This window comes from Echiichthys vipera, assembly GCF_963691815.1.
Source record: "Echiichthys vipera genome assembly, chromosome: 14".
Lineage (NCBI taxonomy): Eukaryota > Metazoa > Chordata > Actinopteri > Perciformes > Trachinidae > Echiichthys > Echiichthys vipera.
This window is the reverse complement of record NC_139839.1, coordinates 19,748,342-19,770,459: the sequence shown is the minus strand read 5'-3', so window position 1 is coordinate 19,770,459 and position 22,118 is coordinate 19,748,342. Positions and strand designations below refer to the sequence as shown.

The 22,118-nt window shown below is 39.2% G+C and overlaps 1 protein-coding gene across 1 annotated transcript in view; it reads left to right on the top strand.

The window, feature by feature from the left end:
• Positions 1-902: 902 nt before the first annotated feature.
• Positions 903-22,118, top strand: part of LOC310956938 (roundabout homolog 2-like) — a gene marked incomplete at its 3' end in the record, with an annotated part of 87,609 nt that continues 66,393 nt past the window's right edge. The window contains exons 1-2 of the mRNA XM_083927315.1: positions 903-995; positions 4,516-4,842. Coding sequence (XP_083783441.1) covers positions 941-995; positions 4,516-4,842 — 382 coding nt within the window. The 5' untranslated portion in view covers positions 903-940. The remainder of the gene's footprint in view (positions 996-4,515; positions 4,843-22,118) is intronic.

The following is a 22,118-nucleotide window of genomic DNA, read 5'->3' as shown; positions in this document are numbered from 1 at the left end:
ATGGGGAAGGTTTATTTTCTTTTAATTGAATCTTACTGATATACTTAATGTGTAAAGGTAAATCTGGTAGACTGTCCTTCATGTTAATCAAATAGATGGAACAGGAGAACAAAAACTTAACAGAAACCCTTTTGTATAATAAAATTACATTTGATTGTTTTGGGACAGCCATGCAATTTCATATTAAAAATTATGATTAAAAAGTAAATCAAAGGTAGTGTTAAGACAACTCATTTGTACAAAAGCCAAATTGGAAGAATATCACCTGACTGAATCTATCAGCCGTTTGTGTGTTAAATTGCCTCCCAGAAAAATGAAAAGAACCTCCAGTGAGCGCCATTATCAGCATTAAATTCTCCAGAATGCAAAGTGTTGCTGAGTTTTAGTGTTATGATCTGTTGTGTATGTTATATTCGCTGGTTAGTTTCTCCCAGGGCAGCAGAGAGGAGAGGAGAGGAGAGGAGAGCAGAGGAGAGCAGATCAGAGGAGTGGCTGCGCTGCTGCACCGTGCAGCTATTCACCTCTGATTGAATCCCATCTCAACCTTTCATCTCTCAACTTGTCCCGCGTGAGGATGGGCGCGTTTCCCTGCGGTGGGACCCGGTAAAGTGTCAGAAGAATGCGGTCGGGCGGGGAAACCGTCAGTAACTGGAGTGTCTTTTGGCGTCGGTGATGTTTGCAATTGGTGACTGCAGAAATCTCCAACGTGTCGGCGAGTCGACGGACCTCTGCTCTACTGGTGCGCTCCTGGAGAGGAAGAATAGACATGTGAATGATTTCTTTCAGGTTGAAACAACCGATCTGGTTCTTTTAGTTCAGTAACCCGAAACAGTTAATTATCCCAAAGTCGCACAAGTGGAAACAGGATTTATTCATTGATTGTTTATTTCGCTTGAGGAGGAATTCATGCGCCGATAGCTTACGGGGCCAATATGCCAGAATGGGTCCGCTACAGTATTTATTTCTCTGTGGACTTCTCTACACCCAAACCGACGGTAAGTCCATCCACACATCTATTACTAAATGTTATGGTTGGAATGATGTCTCGCCTCCCGTTTAGCCTCAGAAAGACACACTTGGCTGTGACCTGAAGCATATTCGACCCATGGTCTTGTCAGTTCAAGTGCATCAAATACAGTAGTACCCCACATGATGTACAGCGGATTTGTTGTTCCTCTTAATTCGAGTTTAAAACCATGAATGCAGCATGCCAGTGCGCCATATCATACTGTTGGTCCATTCGGTCTCGACATAATAAATTGTGCCAGCCTGCCAGGCCAACTCTTTATTGTCTTAGGTAGGAGAAAGTTGCTCATTTATTCATAAGGGCTGCCCTAATTGAACACATTTGTTACTGGAGAACAGTCTTTGGCAGCTTTAAAATGTCCTGTATTATCACAAGTAGGCTATTGTCTTTTTTGTACCACTCTAAACTTTTTGCCTTCCCAAAGAAAAAAAGGTCTTTATTAATTATGTTTTAATTAATTGAACTCCCTATATCCCATTCTGGTTGTCTTTTACTTGTATAGTACTTCAGAAGTGTCAAAAACCTATCTTGTATCAGACTGTGCTCACTGTTTGCTATAATAGACTTATCTTGGGTCATATCCTGTGTGGCCTTCAATGCAAAAGGTTGCTCAGGCAGATGATGGAGCAAACTGTATTTCCTATAGGGCTAATGTGTCAGAGGAAAGCTGCTTACTCATACTGTAAATTCTGTAAATTCACCCCTAACTGTTTGTGGCAACGATACATGGACCAAAGAGACATATCTTAGCTTCTTGACAGGAAGTGTTGTCCTTATCCTGAAGTGTTTTGTACTGTATTGTCCCCTGTAGCCCATACAACATAAATCTTTGTCAGTGGAGTAAATGAAGTACAGGTGTGGATTTGGGTGGTTTCAGGACACAGGAGTTGCTGTGTTGCCAGTTCATTTTTGACAGCACATTTGTTAAATCTAAAACAAAGCAATACAAACACTGAGGGATTAATCCTACAGTGTCTTAGTGAAGGTTATAGTGATGAGCTTTTGTTGACATAAATCAGGAAAGTGTTGATTGAACACCAAAATCATGCTGGAGGCTGCATTTTGTATCGAACCGCTGCTGAAAGGAGTTTCTAATATTTTGGCTGCTCCATTTTACACGCATGTAATCCGCACATCTCGGACACAGTCTCAACAGAAAAATGACAAGCTTCCTAGGATTAAATACAGAGCTCTCTATTTATCTATCTATCTATCTATCTATCTATCTATCTATCTATCTATCTATCTATCTATCTATCTATCTATCTATCTATCTATTTAGCCCTTTATCTACCTACCTACCTATCTACCTATCTACCTATCTATCTATCTATCTATCATAAATATTCCAGATTTTTAATTTGCACTGTTTGGATCTGTTTTGTGGTTGCAATGTGTCAAACTTAATTTTCAAACGATTTAGTACTTAAAAGATTGGTGCTCTTCTCTGAATATTTTGGTTATAAGCCGAAATTGAGTTTCTCTGAACTCCATTGGTAGACAGATGTCACCTCAAAGTCACTTTTATTAGAGTGGTCCCTGCTTACAAGCCCTGACATGTTCCTGAGCAGCTTTTTTCTGCCAGACCTTGACTTTCAGCTTCAGCACCATGGACAGAACTCCATAAACAGACCCAGTGGTGGAGAAAAAAAGGCCTACAGTAGGTGTACACAGAGCCTGATGCTTAACATTTTTAAGCAGTCCTTAGGCCCATTTTTTTGACCAAGAATCTTTCATTTTAAGACATCATTGCATTTAAAAACCTTAGCAGTTGTCAGTACAAGACTATTCAACACTTAAAATGCCAACATTTAATTCAAGGAGCCACATAGAAAAAAATACATATCCATCAATCTATTCATTTTCTATACCCACATATTTATATTCATATAAATATAATGTATACAATATATTGAGAAGAAACCCAGCAAACCACTTAGATGTGTTGCCAGTCCATCAAAGACTGACGGAACCCCGCAGGACCTTTTTGCCGTTACATGACAGTACCAACCACTGAGAAACCAGGCCACCCACAACTTAAATCATCTAATTTCAATTCTGTTTTTCGACAGCACAAGTCAAATTGTATATTAGCCTCAGCAGAGACTGGGTAATGGTACAACCAATTAGAAGAAGTCTGTATTCCATGGACTGTGTATTTGTTTGTTCGTCCTTGTGGATCCACACAAATGTTACTTACCCAAGAGACATATGCATAGGTTTTTAAAAGCATGTTAAAAACATAATGTATAACCACGATTTGGCGTGTTGGCGCCAGCTAATGGAATGCTTTCTGTCAACAAACCTCTTAACATTATAGACAGGCACATCAATTTTACTCACATTTGCAGCTTTATTTCTGTTGCTGTGTAGCAGCCAAACATCATGGTTGCCGTTGCAATTTGTATGATTTGTCACCATCAAAGGCAAAAAGACAAGTTACTGTGTAACATCATTGTAATTTATTTATATCTTATTTATTACTTTGCCTTATGGCAGTCTAAAAATCCTGTTTTAGCCTGAGTTTTCAATACTCACTTACTAGGTTTGTTTGCATGCACACAATGGAAAAGTAAGACCTTTTAACACAGATATCATAATGTGCTCATACACCATGAAGCAGATGAGAGTTGTGATGTTGTGTCTGTAATCAAACACAACATATGGGTCATTCCTCTGTGACGTTTAGAGGCAAAATTTAAGAAAGCATTTGGTAATTCACACGGCCCAAAAAATTGGAAGAGTGCGCACAGTTAAGGTTGCCAACTGGTTTGCGTTTACACAAATGATGATTGATGATTAGTCTTATTAGGATAGAGTTGTTCTCATGAAATTTGCTAAGGATTAACTATTAAATACTCAGGTTAATATAATAATGTAGTTTTTAAGGGAGAATTACGTATCCACATGGAAATCCAATACAGCAGTCGCTGTTCTTCACTCACTGAGACAACATCTTTGATGATGTCAGTGTTTGATGGAACATGTTAATGAAAAAGCTAATGAGATGTAATGACTCTTCAGCTCCTGTCTGAAAGTAAATATGGGAGCCTGAGTGTAGTAACAGTGCATGTAGGAAAGCCAGTAAGAACCCAACACTTATCAACTTTCCTTTCAAGGACTGGAATAAAATCATACTTAGTTTTAGTCTACCAATCACATTTACAAATATATGTACATCTAATGTACCCTGTTTGAAAAGCAGTGGAAATATAGTGTTAGTGAGAGATGAGAACTATATAAAATTTTTTCAAGATTTCCTTATTTTCAGAGACATGACTACATGTATAATACACTTCTCTGTAAACGTACTTAAATAAGTAGTGGCATGGTAATCAACAACTCCCTTTCATGAACTATTATTTAACTATCGTTTTGCAGTCTTGCTGCTGCAGCAACATTTTTGTGCATTATTTATGTGTATGTATTTATTATGACTATTTCTTTTATGGGACTTTTAACTTTTCACTTTTCCCTTTTCCCTCTAGGGTCTCGTCTCCGCCAGGAAGACTTTCCTCCCCGCATTGTGGAGCACCCCTCTGACCTCATTGTGTCCAAAGGGGAACCAGCCACACTCAACTGTAAGGCAGAGGGCCGTCCAACCCCCACGGTGGAATGGTATAAAGATGGGGAGCGCGTTGAGACGGATCGCGACAACCCCCGCTCCCACCGTATGCTGCTGCCCAGTGGGTCCCTCTTCTTCCTACGTATCATCCACGGACGGCGCAGCAAGCCCGACGATGGCAGCTACGTGTGTGTGGCCCGAAACTATCTGGGAGAGGCCGTAAGCCGGAACGCATCTCTAGAAGTAGCATGTAAGTCTGAGTTTTCATCATATCCCTCTAGGCACAAAGGTATTGCCCTGGTCAAGGGAATATCAGTGTTGCATGACAATAAAATGGAAATATTGTGATGCAGTATGTATTGAGGTTGGTGACCTTTTGTGGGGTATATGAAATGTGAAAATGTTCATGTTAAATCTGAAAAAAGGTAGAATGTATGTTAAATTAAGCATAACATTTTGGGGCTGTTGTGCTGAGAGATCCATATATGAGATGCCATCTGTCATAATATGAACAACGTCGCCGTTCCACCTACGAGTGTGTGTATGCTTAGCCGTGTGCATAACGTGTGTGTGCATATTTGTATGTGAATATGTTTTTCAGACTGCTAGTGAGACCTGTTTGGATGACCTGTTTGAGTAATGTATGGGCAAAGCTGTGAATCGCTCTAGGGAGGGAGAGAAAAGGGGGCATGATTTTAACCTAGCTAACTCTCTCTCACTGTTAGGATTTGGAAAGATGCAGCCTGCTCCCAGCCAGTTCTCTCCCTGTGTGGGAGAGATGCGCTCTGGGCTATTCACATTTCCATTATGTGCTAAACTGAGCTGATTTCTTGCCATGGACAAGATACACACACGCTCGGATGCACACATAGATATACACGCATGCACACACAAACACCCACTCTGTCGTTCCTGCTCTCATAGAGATGTAGTTGAGTAAATAAGGAATTCCAGGCAAACAGTATATTGCAATTTGATTTTAAATTTATAAAATATTTATATGCCTAATTATTTCTATATACATGACTGTTTAAATCATGAAATATTTTAGATGTTGGACCAAACTTGACTAAGATATATCCTGTAGTAGACTCTCCCCATTAGAATTATGGGCTTCACAGTGGTATTGTGGCATGTGCTGATTCGTCACCCACTCTGGTTTTTGCATTTGGCTTTAAGGGGAACTTATGAAATAGGAACGGGGGTGGGGGGCTTTGGGGTGGAAACTGAGATAAGAGCCCTGAACCTAATAGCGACTCAGTCGAGACATTATCTGAGATCTTTGTGTTGTTTTGTGCATCACATTTTCCCTTTGTCTTATTGCCTTTTTCACATTAGACACATTTCCACTGTCTTCTTTTACTGTAGCTGTTTCCCCTTGCTTATGAAACTTATGAAAGGCTGGGTATACACGCATATGTGTGCATGTTGGATTACAGGATACAGCATAGACTTTTACATATAAAGTAAATAAATGAGACATTGTGGTGTTTGATATTCTAGTTGATTACTATCTAGTACTAAACTACTATAACAGTATCCTGGACTCACTGTCATCATAATTTACACTGCGTTATATTTCACATTTACATTATCTTGAACAATACAGCTGTATTTTAAAGGACCTGTATTGTAAAAAGTGACATTTCCTTTTTTTTGTATTATGAAGCTGGTTGAGGAGCCATATAAGAAGAAATGAGTATCAAAGTGCTCAATCCACAGAGAAATGCACACAGCAAATATTCAGGAACTGTGTCCTTAAAATAGCCGTCAGGACCTCTGTACTAAAAGAGTTTCAGTCAGAAGGTGAATACAGGAATATTCAGGCTGTATGAGAAAAATAACGTGTTTTTAAATTGAAGCATGTAAACATGTGCTAGCTCAAAATATACAAATGAACCTGAAAATGAGCATACTATGTCTCCTTAAAAATAGTGAATAACGCTCTCTCATAAAGAAACCAGAGACCCAAAGCTGTCGTTGAAGTGTCAAGAGACAAATGTTATAGCCGCTCCACTGATTCCCTTGAATGAATAGAGGCTGACTTTATGAACACAATGACTGTGTCAGAGTGATTTTGTGGGGATTTTCTGGTTCTCCTTAAATACAATAAAGCTCATTTGTATTTTGCAGCTCAAACAGCTATTCTGAATTCATTTTCTGAGTTAATTGTCCCATTCATTGTTCTGTAGGAGCTGCAATTATTATTGACAAATCATTTTCTTTCAATTGTTGGAAAAGAGGTACTGTATGCTTCATATGTGTCAGCAACCCATATGGAGGGTAAAGTAACAAACACATTATATTATGAAAATAACAAGCAGCAAAATATCCGGAAAATAACCCCATATCTTTTGACATCCACTTCCTAGTTGTAGAAGCTACATCCAGATATCTAGCTCACAATGTTCCCACAAATTTAGTTGTACCATTTTGTTCTCATGCAGACAATGTCAATAGGTTGTTTTTTTGTGTGGACCTTCTCTTACATAAAAAAAAACAGTATGTCCAAGGCAGCCTCTAGTCTTCTTTGTGTAATTCAGAACAACATGGCTATAGGGATGCATAATCGCAATACTCCTGCAGGGGCTACAAGATCCTGCCAGTATTGCTGCAGCCAAAGTTGTCATGCAATGCTGCGGGTGGGAGCGAGCGGGTAGATGAAAGTGCTGTGGGGATGCTCTGACAGTGGGCTTAGCTCAAAATGGTCTGTTTCCTTAGAGTCCACACACATCTTCAAATGTTCTAATGGGCTGTAGCATTATAGTTCAACCACTGGCTTAGAAAATGTTGCTAACTTGAGGGGTGCTGCCTCCTCTGGGCACATTTGTGCTGTACAAGCTCAATTTTGGTAATCGTCATGCATTTATGAGCTTCAGTCTGACTTAAATTTGAAGGGGCATTATTCATTTCATGTGATGAAAAACACTTCAGCTGTTTAGGATGGTAGCAAAGATTGAAATATGTAAATTATGTAGACATGGCAGAAATCTACATCTGGCAGCCTGGCAAAAAACAAATAATAAACTTCACAACAGTTGTTTGTCCTATAAATTAACCAAGCCTTAGTAAAATAAACTTATTTCTACACAGTTGCTTTTCCATACACATTGCACAGTAGAGCTCATGACAAATAATCAATAGACAGTAACCTTGCAATTTATTGTATATCTTGTGTTATATTGATTCTCTAAGCTCGCTGTGGGTAAAATGCCAAAAAAGAGGACTACACAAAAAAAACAGGAAACCCCCAAAATATCAGGTTTCCTTAAATTGAAGACATCATTAATGTTTTCCTCACCATGTATTTATTCCTCTTTTATTAGTTTTTTAAGACATTAACATATGTGTTAGTATCTTGTCGTTACAATATGAACATACGTTTAATCCATTTGCGTGGTTCTTTCAAATTTTCTAAATATTATAGCATATTGTACTGTAGATATTACAGGGAAATGGTTTGTAGCCAGATTATGTACAGTATCTTGCTTTGGTTTAAAATGACTGAACTAACCCAATAAAAGATTTCTCAACTATGTTATTGTCAGACTGGATAAGAAAGCCAAAAGGAAGACCCTGGAGAGTAGCAAATTTGATCCAAGGCCAGTAAGGGAAAATTCACTGATCAACTGCTAGGCCATCACTAGGGCATTAATCTGAGTATTTTCACCCTTGTTGAAATTCTATTTCCTGAAGCGTTGGATGCATAATTGACACAAATGATAAAATCAGCCATTTCACAAAGAAACAAGGCCATGTCTGTTGGTTATTAGATGGACGGTGTTGTATTTTTTGCTTGATAAACAAGCATTGTGTCTCTCATACTGTTGCAGCATGTCACTTGTTCTTCACATCCAAGTATGCAATTTTAATAATCAACAGCCACCTGCTGTCAATGTGTACAATCACACATGGCCAACCACCGAGCCAGCTTTTCACATCTTCAGTCTGTTTATTCAGACGCTGCAGCTGAGCACTACTTCAGAGCAACGTCAACAAACAACTGTGCGACCTCCAGGCCACCAGCGGACTGGCACTAATCATCAGAGTGAGTGGCTGATGATGGAATTAGAACAGCTCCCGCAAACTATTAAGAAGGGACTGAAAGACATAAATAGTGATGTGTTGAAGGGAGGTGTGGGTGGAAGGGCGGCGGATGCAAGGGTTTTTAGTACAAAACTCGAGCAAGATGAGCCCCCCTCTGTTTGACTGTGTTAAGTGAATTAGAGGTATAGTCACTCAGCCAGACAATCATCAATTAAATCCTCCCAGTTTCAGGCAGCCAACATAGTAAGAAGTAAGCAGCCACAATGGTAGATAAATCTACTTTTTAGTGCAGTGTGGTGATTATTTTGATGAGAGGCTAGCTGGACATTTATTTTAAACGTTAGTAGAATAAGTGGAATAATAACTGTTGTCATTATGTTGTTACGTGAGGCTATACTGTATATCATGAGTTATTCTGAGAACCAAACAGACATTCAGCACCCCCATATAGCCCAAATGGAATGATCCATTGTTTCATAACCTAATTTTTCACGGATTCAACTGTGAGATTGAATCAGGCTCCCTAGGTCGAATCATCAAGTAATACGTTGGTATAATTTTACAATGTTCACCACAGTTACTGCTTAGCACTACACATGTGTATGACTTTGAGTATCATAAGTGTTATTTTGCTTAAGCTGATAGGAAAATCATTCATTTTGCAGGAATTTGGTTATAAACCAAAAGAATCAGACAAATTAAAATGTTGACTCTATGATGACATTAGATGGACGTTTGTACCAAATTTTGTGCCAATCCATTCATTAGACATTTAAATATTTCACAAGATAAGTGAAAACTTTTACCTTCTGGTGGAGACAAGATCATCAAGGTCATTAGGTTTCATCCTCTGGGGATCATGAATGTTTGTCATGGTAATCCATGCAATAGCTGTTGATATAGACCAACCAAACAACAGACATTGCCATGCTATTAGCATAGCTGAATATATAAGCATGGCTATAAAGCAATAGGGGTAAATGAGAAAATATGTTGTTTGTTTTGTTTTGTCTTTTGTAATTATGGTGAACTAACCCACAAACAGAGTACTGGCTATTGAAATTGATATAATGCGATAGGCTAGATTATTTCATTAGAGATGTCTCACCACTGCAAAACCAACATTGAACATAGCAGAATGTTAGCCAGAGAGGTGCTATTTTTGTTGATTTTCTCCATACAAACAGTGTTTTGCCAGCTTACCAATAGTTTCACTTTAACCTTTGGCAAACTTACTTACAAAACTAAAACAACGATTTTCCAAAGGTCATCTCCATCTTAAAATGAAAATCTGCTACCTGAAAATGTTTTGCTTTCCTGTTAAATAAATAAAAAAAGAGATAAATAAAACATTTGAGAATATGTTACTTAGTTAGTTAACTCAATAGATTTGTTAGTAAGTTAGCAAGGCCAGAGACCAGGGGCCTGTTTAACCAAATATGCAATATTCAAGATGTGATTGGCAACATGAGATTGTTTCCTCTCTCTCATTTTCAAATTGCACAAAACAAAACAAAGGGCATAATTACAGTACTAGTTAAAGTGGCCCGGGAAAGGGAAGTTTTGGAGTCCCCTGCTAAAGCTGCTGCCCCCGCGACCCGACCCTGGATAAGCAGATGAAGATGGGATGAGATGAGATGAGATAATTACAGTACTACCCATGAGTATGGAGTCAAAAATTGATCTGCAATTTACGAGAAGCATCTCTCGGAAGCATTGCTCGGAAATCCCTTTCATGAAACTGGCCAGGAAACCAAGAGCGGATCCCTTATGCCCACACAAGTGAGCATCCTAGAGTCACCCATTCATGTCCTTTGAAATATGTAAGAAGCCTTTAGCACATAATCCGTGTTTATAAACTTAAGCAAATGTATCTTAAGCAAAGATATATGTATTTTGTGTAATGCTATAACACACAAGATATATGAAAAATCAAATGTGAATTTAATGTTATAAGGTTATACAATTTAAGCCATTAAGGTTATCTAAATCATGTAAATTTGACCTCAACTTGTGTTGTATTACTTCCATGTTAAGAAATCAACCACACCCTCATTCTCTGCTTCCTTGTCACTGTTTTCTCTTCACTGACGGGCATTTCTTTGAACCATTCAACACAGTAGACTTTGCAGTAAACAACATTAGCCTAATTGGCATAATTTGAGAGTCAAAGCCGTTCTTTCTCCAGGCATGAAAAAGTGTTCTCTCCCAGAGCGCATCACATGGAAGGAATCATTTGTCCCACCTCCATATTTGTGCTTTAAAACTGGCATACACCACAATTAGAAAGTAGGACAGGCCTGGGTTCTGGTTGTGATTTTTGATGTGGAACCAAAAATGAGGTTATGGTCAGCCGTAGATATTATCAAGCACTAGTTAGGGCTAGTGTTGAGATTCTGAAAATGTAGAACACTTACAGTAAGGTTCAGTAGGAGGCATTCTCTGGTGTTTTGGAAAGTGGCAAGTTGCCATCAATCATGCATTTCACTCTTTTCCATTGACAACATCCAAGCCCGCCAGCCCTGTGTGTTCCCAGGCAGACTGTCAATGTTTTCTTTGAGTAGATAGGTTGGCCACATTGCACCATCTGTTGCCAGTCCAACAGCCCCCCTGTGTACTTATCCCCTGTTTGCCTTCCTCTGCCTTGCTCTCGTTAAGCCAGTAAAGACTATGGAGTTTTGTGAACTCAGCTCTTACTGTTGCTCTAAAACTTTTTAACAGAGAGGAAACAGCGGGTTTTAGTTAATGGAGCTATTGTGTCAAATGTCCTGGTCCTGCCCCCCAACCAGAGTCGTGTTCCATCACCACTCCTTTTTATTCTTTACACAGATAACTGCAAGTATCATATGGAGGGTAGCTGCTGGGTCAGATTCTCAGACGATACAGCACTCTTGTCTCTCCTTCAGGGTTCAGTCAGACCATGGCAGCGCCCAAACTACAATTGTTAACTGGTGTGATGAGAAATTCCCTGACCTACACGTGTCAAAAACAAAGGAGTTCATCATTGATTTTAGGAAAAATAATAACATACCTAAGGCTAGATTTATTTATCTCGAGGAGGTCCAGATTGTTTACACCTACAAATATTTGGGAACTTTGTTCGACTCTCAGTTAAAGTTTGATGCAAACACCAATTCTACTGTTATACTCGGTCAACAGAGAGTATAACAATACTGAGAAAGTCTGTCAATGTTTATAATTTTAATCATGTTTTATCAGTCATTTATTGAGAGTCTTTAAACCTTCTCATGTATTTGCTGTTTCGATGGCCTCTGTGTGAAGGACAGGAATAGCCTGAAGTATTGTGAAGGTGTACTCCAAAACAATCAGAGTTTGACAGATAGACTTATTTTCCCTTTGGGAGAAGCGTGTGATCCAAAAAGCTAAAAAAATAGTTGACCAAAACGACCACGCCATCTCCCAAGAATTCATATTAATAACTTCAGGCCGGCACTTTGTAGCACCACTTAGGAAAAGAAACTGCTACTCAAAGTCTTTCATTCTGTCTGCTATCAGGCTTTTAAAAATCGACAGTAATCTTTGGAAATGAACATTTAATAGTTTATACCATATTGCTTGTGTATCACTGTCTCAACCTTAATTGTATGATCTTTTATTATTTTTTTGAACTGTATACTCCATGCTCAGCCCATTGTTTTCGCTCTTACATACTCATGTGTCCTGTCTGTTGTCTGTTTGTACATTTTGTTTAGGCTGTGGACTGCTGAATTTTATTGCCCTCTGGGATAAGTACAGTTGTTTGAACTTGAACTTGAACTTGAACTAAGATGTGTAAATCTTTCAATATCCCTGCACTACAAGGATAGTATTTTTAAAAGCCTTAGTTTGTAATAACACTTAAAAAACAAAATGTAAAAAAAAAAAAAACAGTTTTCACATATATTTCCGATTCCTATCACATTGTGGCATTTCATGCAGTGGTGGCATGCTGCTGTTGTTAGGCAGCACATAATCTGCTATCAGTGTCTTGTATGCCAGTGAGCTACACACATAACTGTTTATAGCAGCTATGTTAAAGCAATCAAATACACAGCAGTAACTGAAACACTAATCCGAATATATAGCCGAAGGTTCAAGTGCCCCACTAATTTTCCCTTAGCTTGATGTGTGTTGTTTATGTCGTGACAAGTTTTTTCCGTTTAATCAGATACTGTAGCTCCGGGTAGTCAGTAATAGGCACTTCTAGCATTTTTCTCCCTTTCTTTTGTTGACAGTGCAGTACTGAAGGACCCCCTGAGTTCTTATGATTAGGCTGCAGAGAAAAAGCTGTAGAGAGTTTATGTGCTCAGAGTTGAACTTTTTCGAACTTAGGGCCCTTAGAGCTTTTGTTCAGTAACAGAAAACACTGAGAATTGCTTTAAGTCCTTTTAAATTAATCAGAAAAATATACTGTCCAGTACTTAAAACTTTGCAACTCTATAATTTGACCCAAACATTGCAGTAAAGCAGACTTTTTTTTTTTAGAGGGTAAGCTTGTTGTATTGACAATAGCTTTAATACTGCTGAATTGAAAATTAATATAATAATGACAGATGACTAATTGTGGGCCATTTGCAGCCTGCGTCTTCAGTCTTGACTGATTAATTTAAATCTGCCTGCAATGATGACGTAAATGAAGGTTAGCGTTAGTGTTGTCTGGTCCTATAGGATGACAGATGAAGTCAAATGTATGCATACTGATGTACAGTTGTTTACAATCTGTGTTCTCACTCCATTTAGAGTGCTGTAGTAGAATCCCATTGGACTATTTACATTTTGTGCATATTGCTGTCCAATGCAGTGTTGATTATAATAGCATATTTGACTGTAATATGGCTGATGAAATGACTATACAATCTTTTGAAAAGCTAGACAGTCTCATCAGTTGTTAGTCAGTCATCAGTTGTCCATGTAAGATGGTAATACAATAATACCAATTGGTTTCCTACAGCTTTAGAACCATATAGGATATTTATTTATGCTTATAACAGTGTAAATGCTGAGGTGTCCAGGGTAGGCAAGTGGAACTAATTTATGCATATTTTTTGGCTGAAGACAGTGAGATAAGGGGCTAGCATCTGGTGCTAACTGGACCATGCTCACTCCTTGGAGGTCTGTGAATTACGAGGTTCGCTAAGTTAGCTAAGGGCTAGCATCTGGTGTTAATTGGACCATGCAAACACCTTTAAGAGCTCTGGTGCACTTTCTTACAGTTGGTTGGAAGAAACATATGCCTGGTGTGAAGAAGGATTTACTGTGTTGAAGCGTGTTGTAGCTCTCTAATTCTCTTAAGCTGATGTATGGGTGTGTAAATTCAAGATACAGTTCAACATGTTGTACTTGTCAGATTCATTTTAATACATTTGTACTGTATATGTTTTCCAAAATGTTTTTACACATTCAGTGGCCACTTAATTAGGTACACCAGTACATCTTAAGCAATCCAAAACAAAGGTTCTGCCATGAAGTCTACTTTTTGATGCCTATGATGTTCAGCTTTTGTTGAAACTCATAGATTATATTTCTTTGCCTTGAAGTCATCGTCAGTGCTGGTTATCTGCATTATATTAAGAGGTTTTTCTAATATTCTCGTGCATGTAAATTGGAAGGACAAAAAATAAAAGAATAACACTTAATTTCAGACACACAGCAAAAACGGAACATGTGAGCTTCATAAAGCAGATGTTACGCCAGGGCTATTGTAATGTATAGCATTCGATTGACAGGTTCCCTAATAAAGTGGCCACTAAGTAATTTTCTCTTACCATGTTATATTCATTCATTCATTCATCTTCAACCGCTTGTCCCTGTCATTGTCGCGGGGGGCTGGAGCCGATCCCAGCTGACATCGGGCGTGAGACGGGGTATACCCTGGACAGCATGCCAGTCTATTATTATATTATATTTAATATTATAAATAAATAATAAAATATAAAAAATATAATTCTCTATAATAATGCTACATAATCAACGCCCGTCCTTTAAGTAATGTTCATATTGAATTCTGATTTAAATGTCAATAATACACCAACTCACCATTACATCTATACCCCCAAAAGAAGCAATGGTAATTTACAAGGAAAATGATGACAAAAGATATTTTTTAATCAGTATGTTTCCATGAAAAAGACTAGAGTGCTGACTAAATAGAAATAGACTATTGAAGCAAAACGTATGATTAAATTATATAATCTGGATGAATGTAGTGCTCAGTTGATTTGATTTTTTTAATTTCCCCTCCCTCATATAACTAATTAAACCTTCCTGGGTATGCTGTTTTATAAAATGCAACATCAAGTACAGGGCTATTGTTGGATCTTCTTGACCATAAAAGACATAACTAAAACCATAGTGTCCATAGGTGCCTGATGGGAGGTATTGTAAAGAGTTCATGAAATAGTACAACTTGACAGTGCTTTGAATGTTATCAGCCAATTAAATGAGCGTTATCAGTTGTTATAATATTTCATCATAAATATAAGATTGTATGGCCCTACTCTACCTCCTAGTTTGCTCAGTATAGGCGAGTATCACCTTGGTAAGCTGGATCATCCAACCCCTTCAATTTGAGGCACTAGGTACCTGCTCAATCGCAGTGCTGTAGCATAATGAAGTATGAAGAACAACATCATAGGAAGACCAAAAACCACATAAGAAAGATGGTTAGGATGCTGGATTGGGGAAACAGACATAGCCAGGAGACAGGAGGTTTGTTTGTGTGTAAAACTAAAAGTCACTGTTGAGTAACAAATCACATTGGCTATGCAAGTTAACTCTCTTATGTATCATTCTTAACGTATTTATGCCACAAACTAGTGGCGCAATGGACTAACATTGATCAGTATTCCATGTGGACCAATATCTCCGGTTCGGCACACAAGTGATCTGCAGATTGATTTATGAAAAAAGCTGTGCGCATGTTCAGTCGACACACTTGTTAAGAGCAGCGAGGTCATGGTGAGCGGAGGAACTGAGGAGCTTGAACGCCCCGCGCCATTTAAATCCACTGTATGGGAGCATTTTGGCTTCCCTGTCCAGTATAATGATGAAGGAAAGAGGCTAGTGAATAAAACCGTGATGGTGTGTAGGCACTGTGGCACAAGAAAGCCATGTGTGAGAGTCACACAGGCACTCATCTTGTGTAGGTAATGACACAAGCATTGGAGGAATGGAAAAATAATGATAATAAACAAAAGACAAGCTCATGTTCATTTTCTTGTCTTTTTCTTTTTTTTTGCTGATCCAAAAAATGATCCGATCCGTAATTCTGATCCGAGGAACGATCCGAACTGTGAGTTTTTTGATCTGTTGTACCCCTACCATAAAAAGTAAGCATTTTACCTGAACCACAATTTTTTCTTAAACCTAACTGTAGCAGGGCTCACTGACACCATGAGTAACCCTCAGCACAGCGACAGCCATGGCAGTCCGTTCACAGACCACACAATTTATTAAACGACGGCTCACACACTCTCATCATAAATTCTACAAACTCTTCAGCCGTGCACCTCATTGCCAGGCTTCCCTCGCTCACAGTCCAGTAGCTCACAGGTGTAACACATTTGAATAAACAATCTCTCAAAGTTCAAAGTCTGCCTGTGCGAGGAATGTGGCAGTCATCTAAAGGCCAGCATGTTTCTGCGTTTAAAGGGAGAGTATAATTGCACAATGTAAGTAAATGTAAGTACCAGCCTCGCCAATTAGATTTCTTGGCTTTGCTCTCATGAGCCATCCCCACTAATCTCCCTCCTGCAGCTGATTGCCAACCATGCCCACCTCCACACTAAAAAAGCAGTTTTCTTGCCTTAAAGTTACCAAGTAAGGTTTATTTTGTTTGGATTCACACCAGGAGCTCCCTGGCCAAGCTAATAGCAACTATTACCATGTGACTAGATGATAATGGCCCTCTGGACCTATTAGTAGGTATAGCAGGTTTCTTGTTATCCATATCTATGAGGCTGATAACCACTGATAACAACCATCTAGTGGAGTGATGCCATTCGAAACAGGAGAACTTGACAATATAAATTCAAAAACTAAACAAGGCTGTATAGACCATTTCCTGTTGCAGTGTATGTGAGTAACATCAACCCAAAAGAAGTTAACAAGGACCCAGGCCTTTGCCTAAAAATGGAAATCCATTAAAAAGGGTCTGTCAAGTCCAGTCTAATGAAAGCAGCAGTCAGTGCCATCCATTAAGAAAACTCTGGTAAAGGTTATATTGGGTCAAGCTGCTCCCATGCACCTGTCATAGCCTGTGACTGTGGATCCCTGTTATTAATACACCAGATATCCCTCTGCCTGAGGTATCCTGCCCACAGATTAAAAAAAATCCTCCAGCAAAACAGTGTAGAAGGGTTCAACTGCAAGCTACTCCATTCCTGACTGACAGAAAGTTAATCTCATACAGTGAGAAAAGTTTACCGTCAGGGTAGCCTTAAGTGTCAATGCTTAAGTTGCAATATTCCAAGAAAAGTGGTGAATTAATCTTATTAATTATAGTCCCTGCAAGTAATTGTGATTAATCACATATCAATATGACTCAAGAGGCAACATTTTTCAATTTAAATGGATTTTGGTATATGACTTAATCAATGAATAGACACAAAAATTAGTTTAAACAACACATTGTGTATATTTATATCAGTGAGCACTAGCTTTTTGTAAACTTTTACATCTGAAACACATTTGTTTTGGTTTATAAAAAATAAAACAGTACTTAGTACGGCATATTCAAGTTAAGTGGAATCCTAACTTTGCAAAAATATTTAAAATAATGTCCATGGCATTAACAGTGCTTTTTCTCCCATGTTTTCAAAAACACAGAAACAAAAATGATCCATCAACTAATGATAATCCCTCCAGTGTTGTCTGTGCTAACGTTAGCTGCAGCATGTTTGGAGGCTGAAGAGTGGGAGGTGAAACCTTTCTTGCACAATTTGCACACAACTGTGCTCTTGGTCGTTTTTTAGAACTCAAATGTCCGGGCACTCTCATCGGTTTCATTTCTCTCGTGTTGTGTCTTGTGCGTCAGTATTATAGGCCTTTCGGATACTCATGCAATGAGAAACGTTCAATACATTGCGATTAATTGTGTTATTTTTTTCAATTGTGTTAATTTTTCTTTAATTAATTAAATTTTAATTAATGTGTTAAAGTCTCAGACCTAATTTATTTACATACAGACAAATAAATATTTCACACTACTATCTCTGTCAGATGCACAACAGTCACCAATGCTATACATATAGAAACATCATCAATTTTTTTTGTGTGTGTACACATCTGGGCTGGGACTTGGAAAAGACCATACCACACAACCCATTTTCAATATGATGGATCACAAAATGATTCATTACACGCTGCTGTCTACCTTTCAAGGTTGTATATTGTGATATCATACACAGTATATTATTGGCTACAATTTAGTGCAGTCGTGTTTCAACATCTGAATTTGAAATATGGCTATACGTCTCCTTTTAGATGAGTTGGCGTTGGCATAAGCTACTCCATTAGCAGACCTTGAATGAGGCCTTCACACTATTACAGATACAGCTGTAACTTATTGCTGCTGTCGTCAATGGAAGCCTGCAGCTGGGTGTAGCCTTTAGTTTTCTAAAAGCTACATCCACCCTTTTTAAACCACTATATAATGCCAGGTATCAATGTCGGGATGAACAGAAGGGATTACAGTTAAAAAGGTAATATTCAAAGTGACCCCTAGCATTTCCATGTGCTCATACAACATGTGTCTCATGAGTGCATTTCCTCATGATTGATTGTGTGTGCATCTAAGTGTGACAAAGCAAAGTCATGTGTCTCTCAGCAAAATGATAATGGTTCATAATTGTTGCTGTGTGGTGACTGATGTGCAAACTGCATAAAAATTATGGGTAAAAAGGCATCTTCATGCAGATCTGCTTCCAATGAAAAAAAGAAAGCTCACAGGCCATATTTACAAGTAGTTGTATTACAATGTGGTATCTTCATACTTTTCTGCTATTTTAAGCTGGACTGGAAGATAGTCACTTTGTTGAAATATCTTGTCTTTTCATGGTGTAATGCCACTCATTTGAGTAAGTTTATCCACTCCCGTCAGTGGTCTCCAGTCTGGCAGGGTTGATGAGAGTGAAGAACATCACCAGCCAGCAAGAGAGACTCTGTAGTTGGTTTATTATTCATGTGGCCTACCCAACATTCCACCAATCTAGGCCAAAGCGCTGTTGTATCTGCTAAGTGTGACCTTCCAGACTTCCGTTCGCCCGTTTATTCACCTACATAACATCAGTTTGCCCAGAACTCATAAACAACTCCTTCTATCATTTCCTCCTCAAAAGAAGAGGAGAGTGCCAGGGTCAGGGCAGCAAAAAAATATGACATCAGAGTTCTCCAGTGTACACCTCAGTGAGTAAAAAGGAAAGGGGATATCCGGAAGCTTGATTAATTCATGAAGTCCGCCAAATGTAGCGTCTTTCTTTTATCCAACCCCCCAAGCCCACACACTCTAGCATGTGTTTCTGCGTGCTTTTTACCTGGAAGAGGTTGTTTCATAAATAAATGCTCTACACAACACAGAGTGAGCACCGTTCAATGGCCTGTCACAGCTTTTAATACCAACGAGTGCTGCACCCCAATGCGTGTCAATTCATTCTCCACTGTTGTACAGCATGTAATTGCAACAAAGCAGCATATAAGTTTACATCCACATATGGCGTGTGTTTGTGTAGAGCAAGCAATAGTTACTGTTGGTGTTGTGAGGGCAGGGCGATGGACTGGATGACAGATTCCGAGCCAGTGTAACAGGGGTCTAAATGCTTTATCTGAGCTGTTAATCACCCTGCACTGCATGCCTTCACTTTCTGTCCTTTACACCAAATTGACTGTTTTGAAATCTCTGTCTCTTCATTATCCATTAACATTGTTGAAGCTAGGAATGGCGTTACATCCCGTACAATAAATCAGGAAACCATCATATTAAAAAAGGTTGGTGTTAGCTGGTGTTAGCTGGTGTTAGCGATACCAGTAGTTAACAATGCAATCTGCGGTATTTGCACATACAAACACCGTAGCAACATGTCCACCAACAGAAGTTTGACAGTAGACTGCTGTATGTATGCCTGATGTAATGAGACACATGTATATTCCTAGGTCAGGGTTGGCAAGCTTCTCCAGACTTTCTGAATGGAGAATCGGGCTTCAGGGGGCGTTTCAGTTGAAATTTCCAACCACGAATTCAGATGTTCCAGTTCCAATGGAATGCCTCAATAGTTTTGTCTTTTCTGACTTTACATTTTTTCCAATAAGCCCCTTGCATAGTCTCCCACCACCCCCCTCCCTAGATTACTGCCTCATCTCCAACATCAAAACAACATGTCATTTGTTGTCCTTCAGTTCCTCAACCCATAGACCTGGTGATCCGTGACCTCCAGAGCTTACATATTTACTCAGTATTTGAGGAATTTACAAACCCATTTGGTTTCCAGGATTTTAGTATTGCTTTTTGGTGGATTTGTGCACTGCTACTATACTCCACTGACTGTATGCTGTGAGGACTTTTAAGTCCTTTGCCACAGCTGTAAAAATCCCTTATCTGAATTAAAAGTGATAGGAAGCACACGTCTTGAGCTACAGGGCCTATACAGGCTTTACTTCATACTTATAGACACTTTACACTAGTTCACAATAAAGGATGGCATGCCATGTAATTGCATTTGTTGTAGAAGTGAAACTTTTTTTTTTTTCTCAAACGCTCTTTCCTTCATAACCAGTGATTTCTTTTTTAGTCTTGCAGGAGACTGGAGGAGCTGCTGTGTAAGTCAGAACAAGGGTGATTGTAGGCTGAATTGTGGGTAATTGTGTTGCAAACACAACAAGGATGTGGATGTTGCACAGTAGCAGCATTTGGTAGATCTTAGAAGCCACAACACTTTGCTATTTACTCATTTTACCTTTTCTTCGCAGCGACCCTTCATACCCAGGCCAAGTGCCCAGGTAGGCACAACCAAACATCGATACTGAGCCTAAATTCATATGCATCATTAAAGCAAGCTCTAAACACTGACTGGCTATCGTAAACATTTGACTGTACTTCAGTGGTTATCTCAGCAATACCTGGCTATTAAGTCTAACGTAACACCCTTTCAAATTTCCAGGTCCAAACTCTCCGTTGAAATAAAACAGACACAATGGCCGAACATGTGAACCATTACGATCACCTCTAATGTCAGTTAGACACCTTTTTCATCCTTAAGAAAGACAAACAACGGGGAACACGGCACTGCTGCGTTGTAGAAATATGAGGCCTGGACCGGCTTGGACCCGAAAATAATATTTTGAAAGGGCGTTACGTCACAACTTAACAGCCGGATAGAGGAAGTCGAAATAGACATTTTAGTTTAAAGAATGCAGGTAACATCCATTTAAGTACACAGAAGGCAACAATGTGGAAAGCAGTTTCATTAAGCACTTGTGTTCCTGTGTAAAGGATGATGCTCTCATGGTTACTGGGTTAGCTTGGTCTCATGCTCCAGTAGTTAATGTGCACTAGTCCATTGCTGCAGATGTTGTCCGCATGGGGACTGGAACTGAGGAGTGACCAACAGAGCTCAGCATGGGGAGGGATGGACAGTGTGTTCCAGAACAGATGTTTCCAGCCTTTTGTCATTTGGGCTTTAATCTGGTCAGTGGAGGGCATTAGAGAATACAGAAGGCAAAGGGGAGGGACGGTGCATGCATGGGGACCCCAGCTGTCTGCACCCGTCAGAAGACACCCATCTCAAATTCACATTCAAGCTCCTCCCAGTCAAATCCGTGCCCATGTAGACATGCAAACCAACCAAACAGCACACACTTTGTAATTGGCTCAGAATTAGGGCACATGGTGTATTGTTGAACCTGTGGAGATTATGCATTATGCTTGAATCTGTGGAGATTATGCAGGGCTGGGATATTATGCTTCCATTTCCTCTGATTGCCACTGTATTATTTCCCTGCGTCTGCTGTGCTGAATATCCCACTCATTTCATCCTATTTTTTCTTTCTAATATTGAACCTCATTTTCTTTTCACTCTCCTCTCAATTCCCTTCTGTTGTTCTGTACTCTGTATTCTTCTCTCCCTTAGTACTCTCTTTTACTCTCCCCTCTTCACTCTCCACCCCTCCTCTCTGCTTCTCCTCCTTAGGGCCTCTGGCTGTCTCCCCACAAGTGATGTTCTCCTGGCCAGATGATGCATGCATATCTCTTGTGTCTTCTTGATGCTAACTCACGCCGACATTTGCACGGCATTGTGGGATTATGCCCTCGGTCATATTTCATGTAATGATGAAAATGATGATGGTGATGAGGATTCAGGGAGGGAGGGGCGGGGCGCTTTTATTTTCTGCCCTTGTCTTTCCTTCAATATCAATCAGTGCAGTAAGATAAGACCGGACACAATGGGTGTTCACAGAAAGTGAAGAAGGAATAACAAGTTTTGGTGT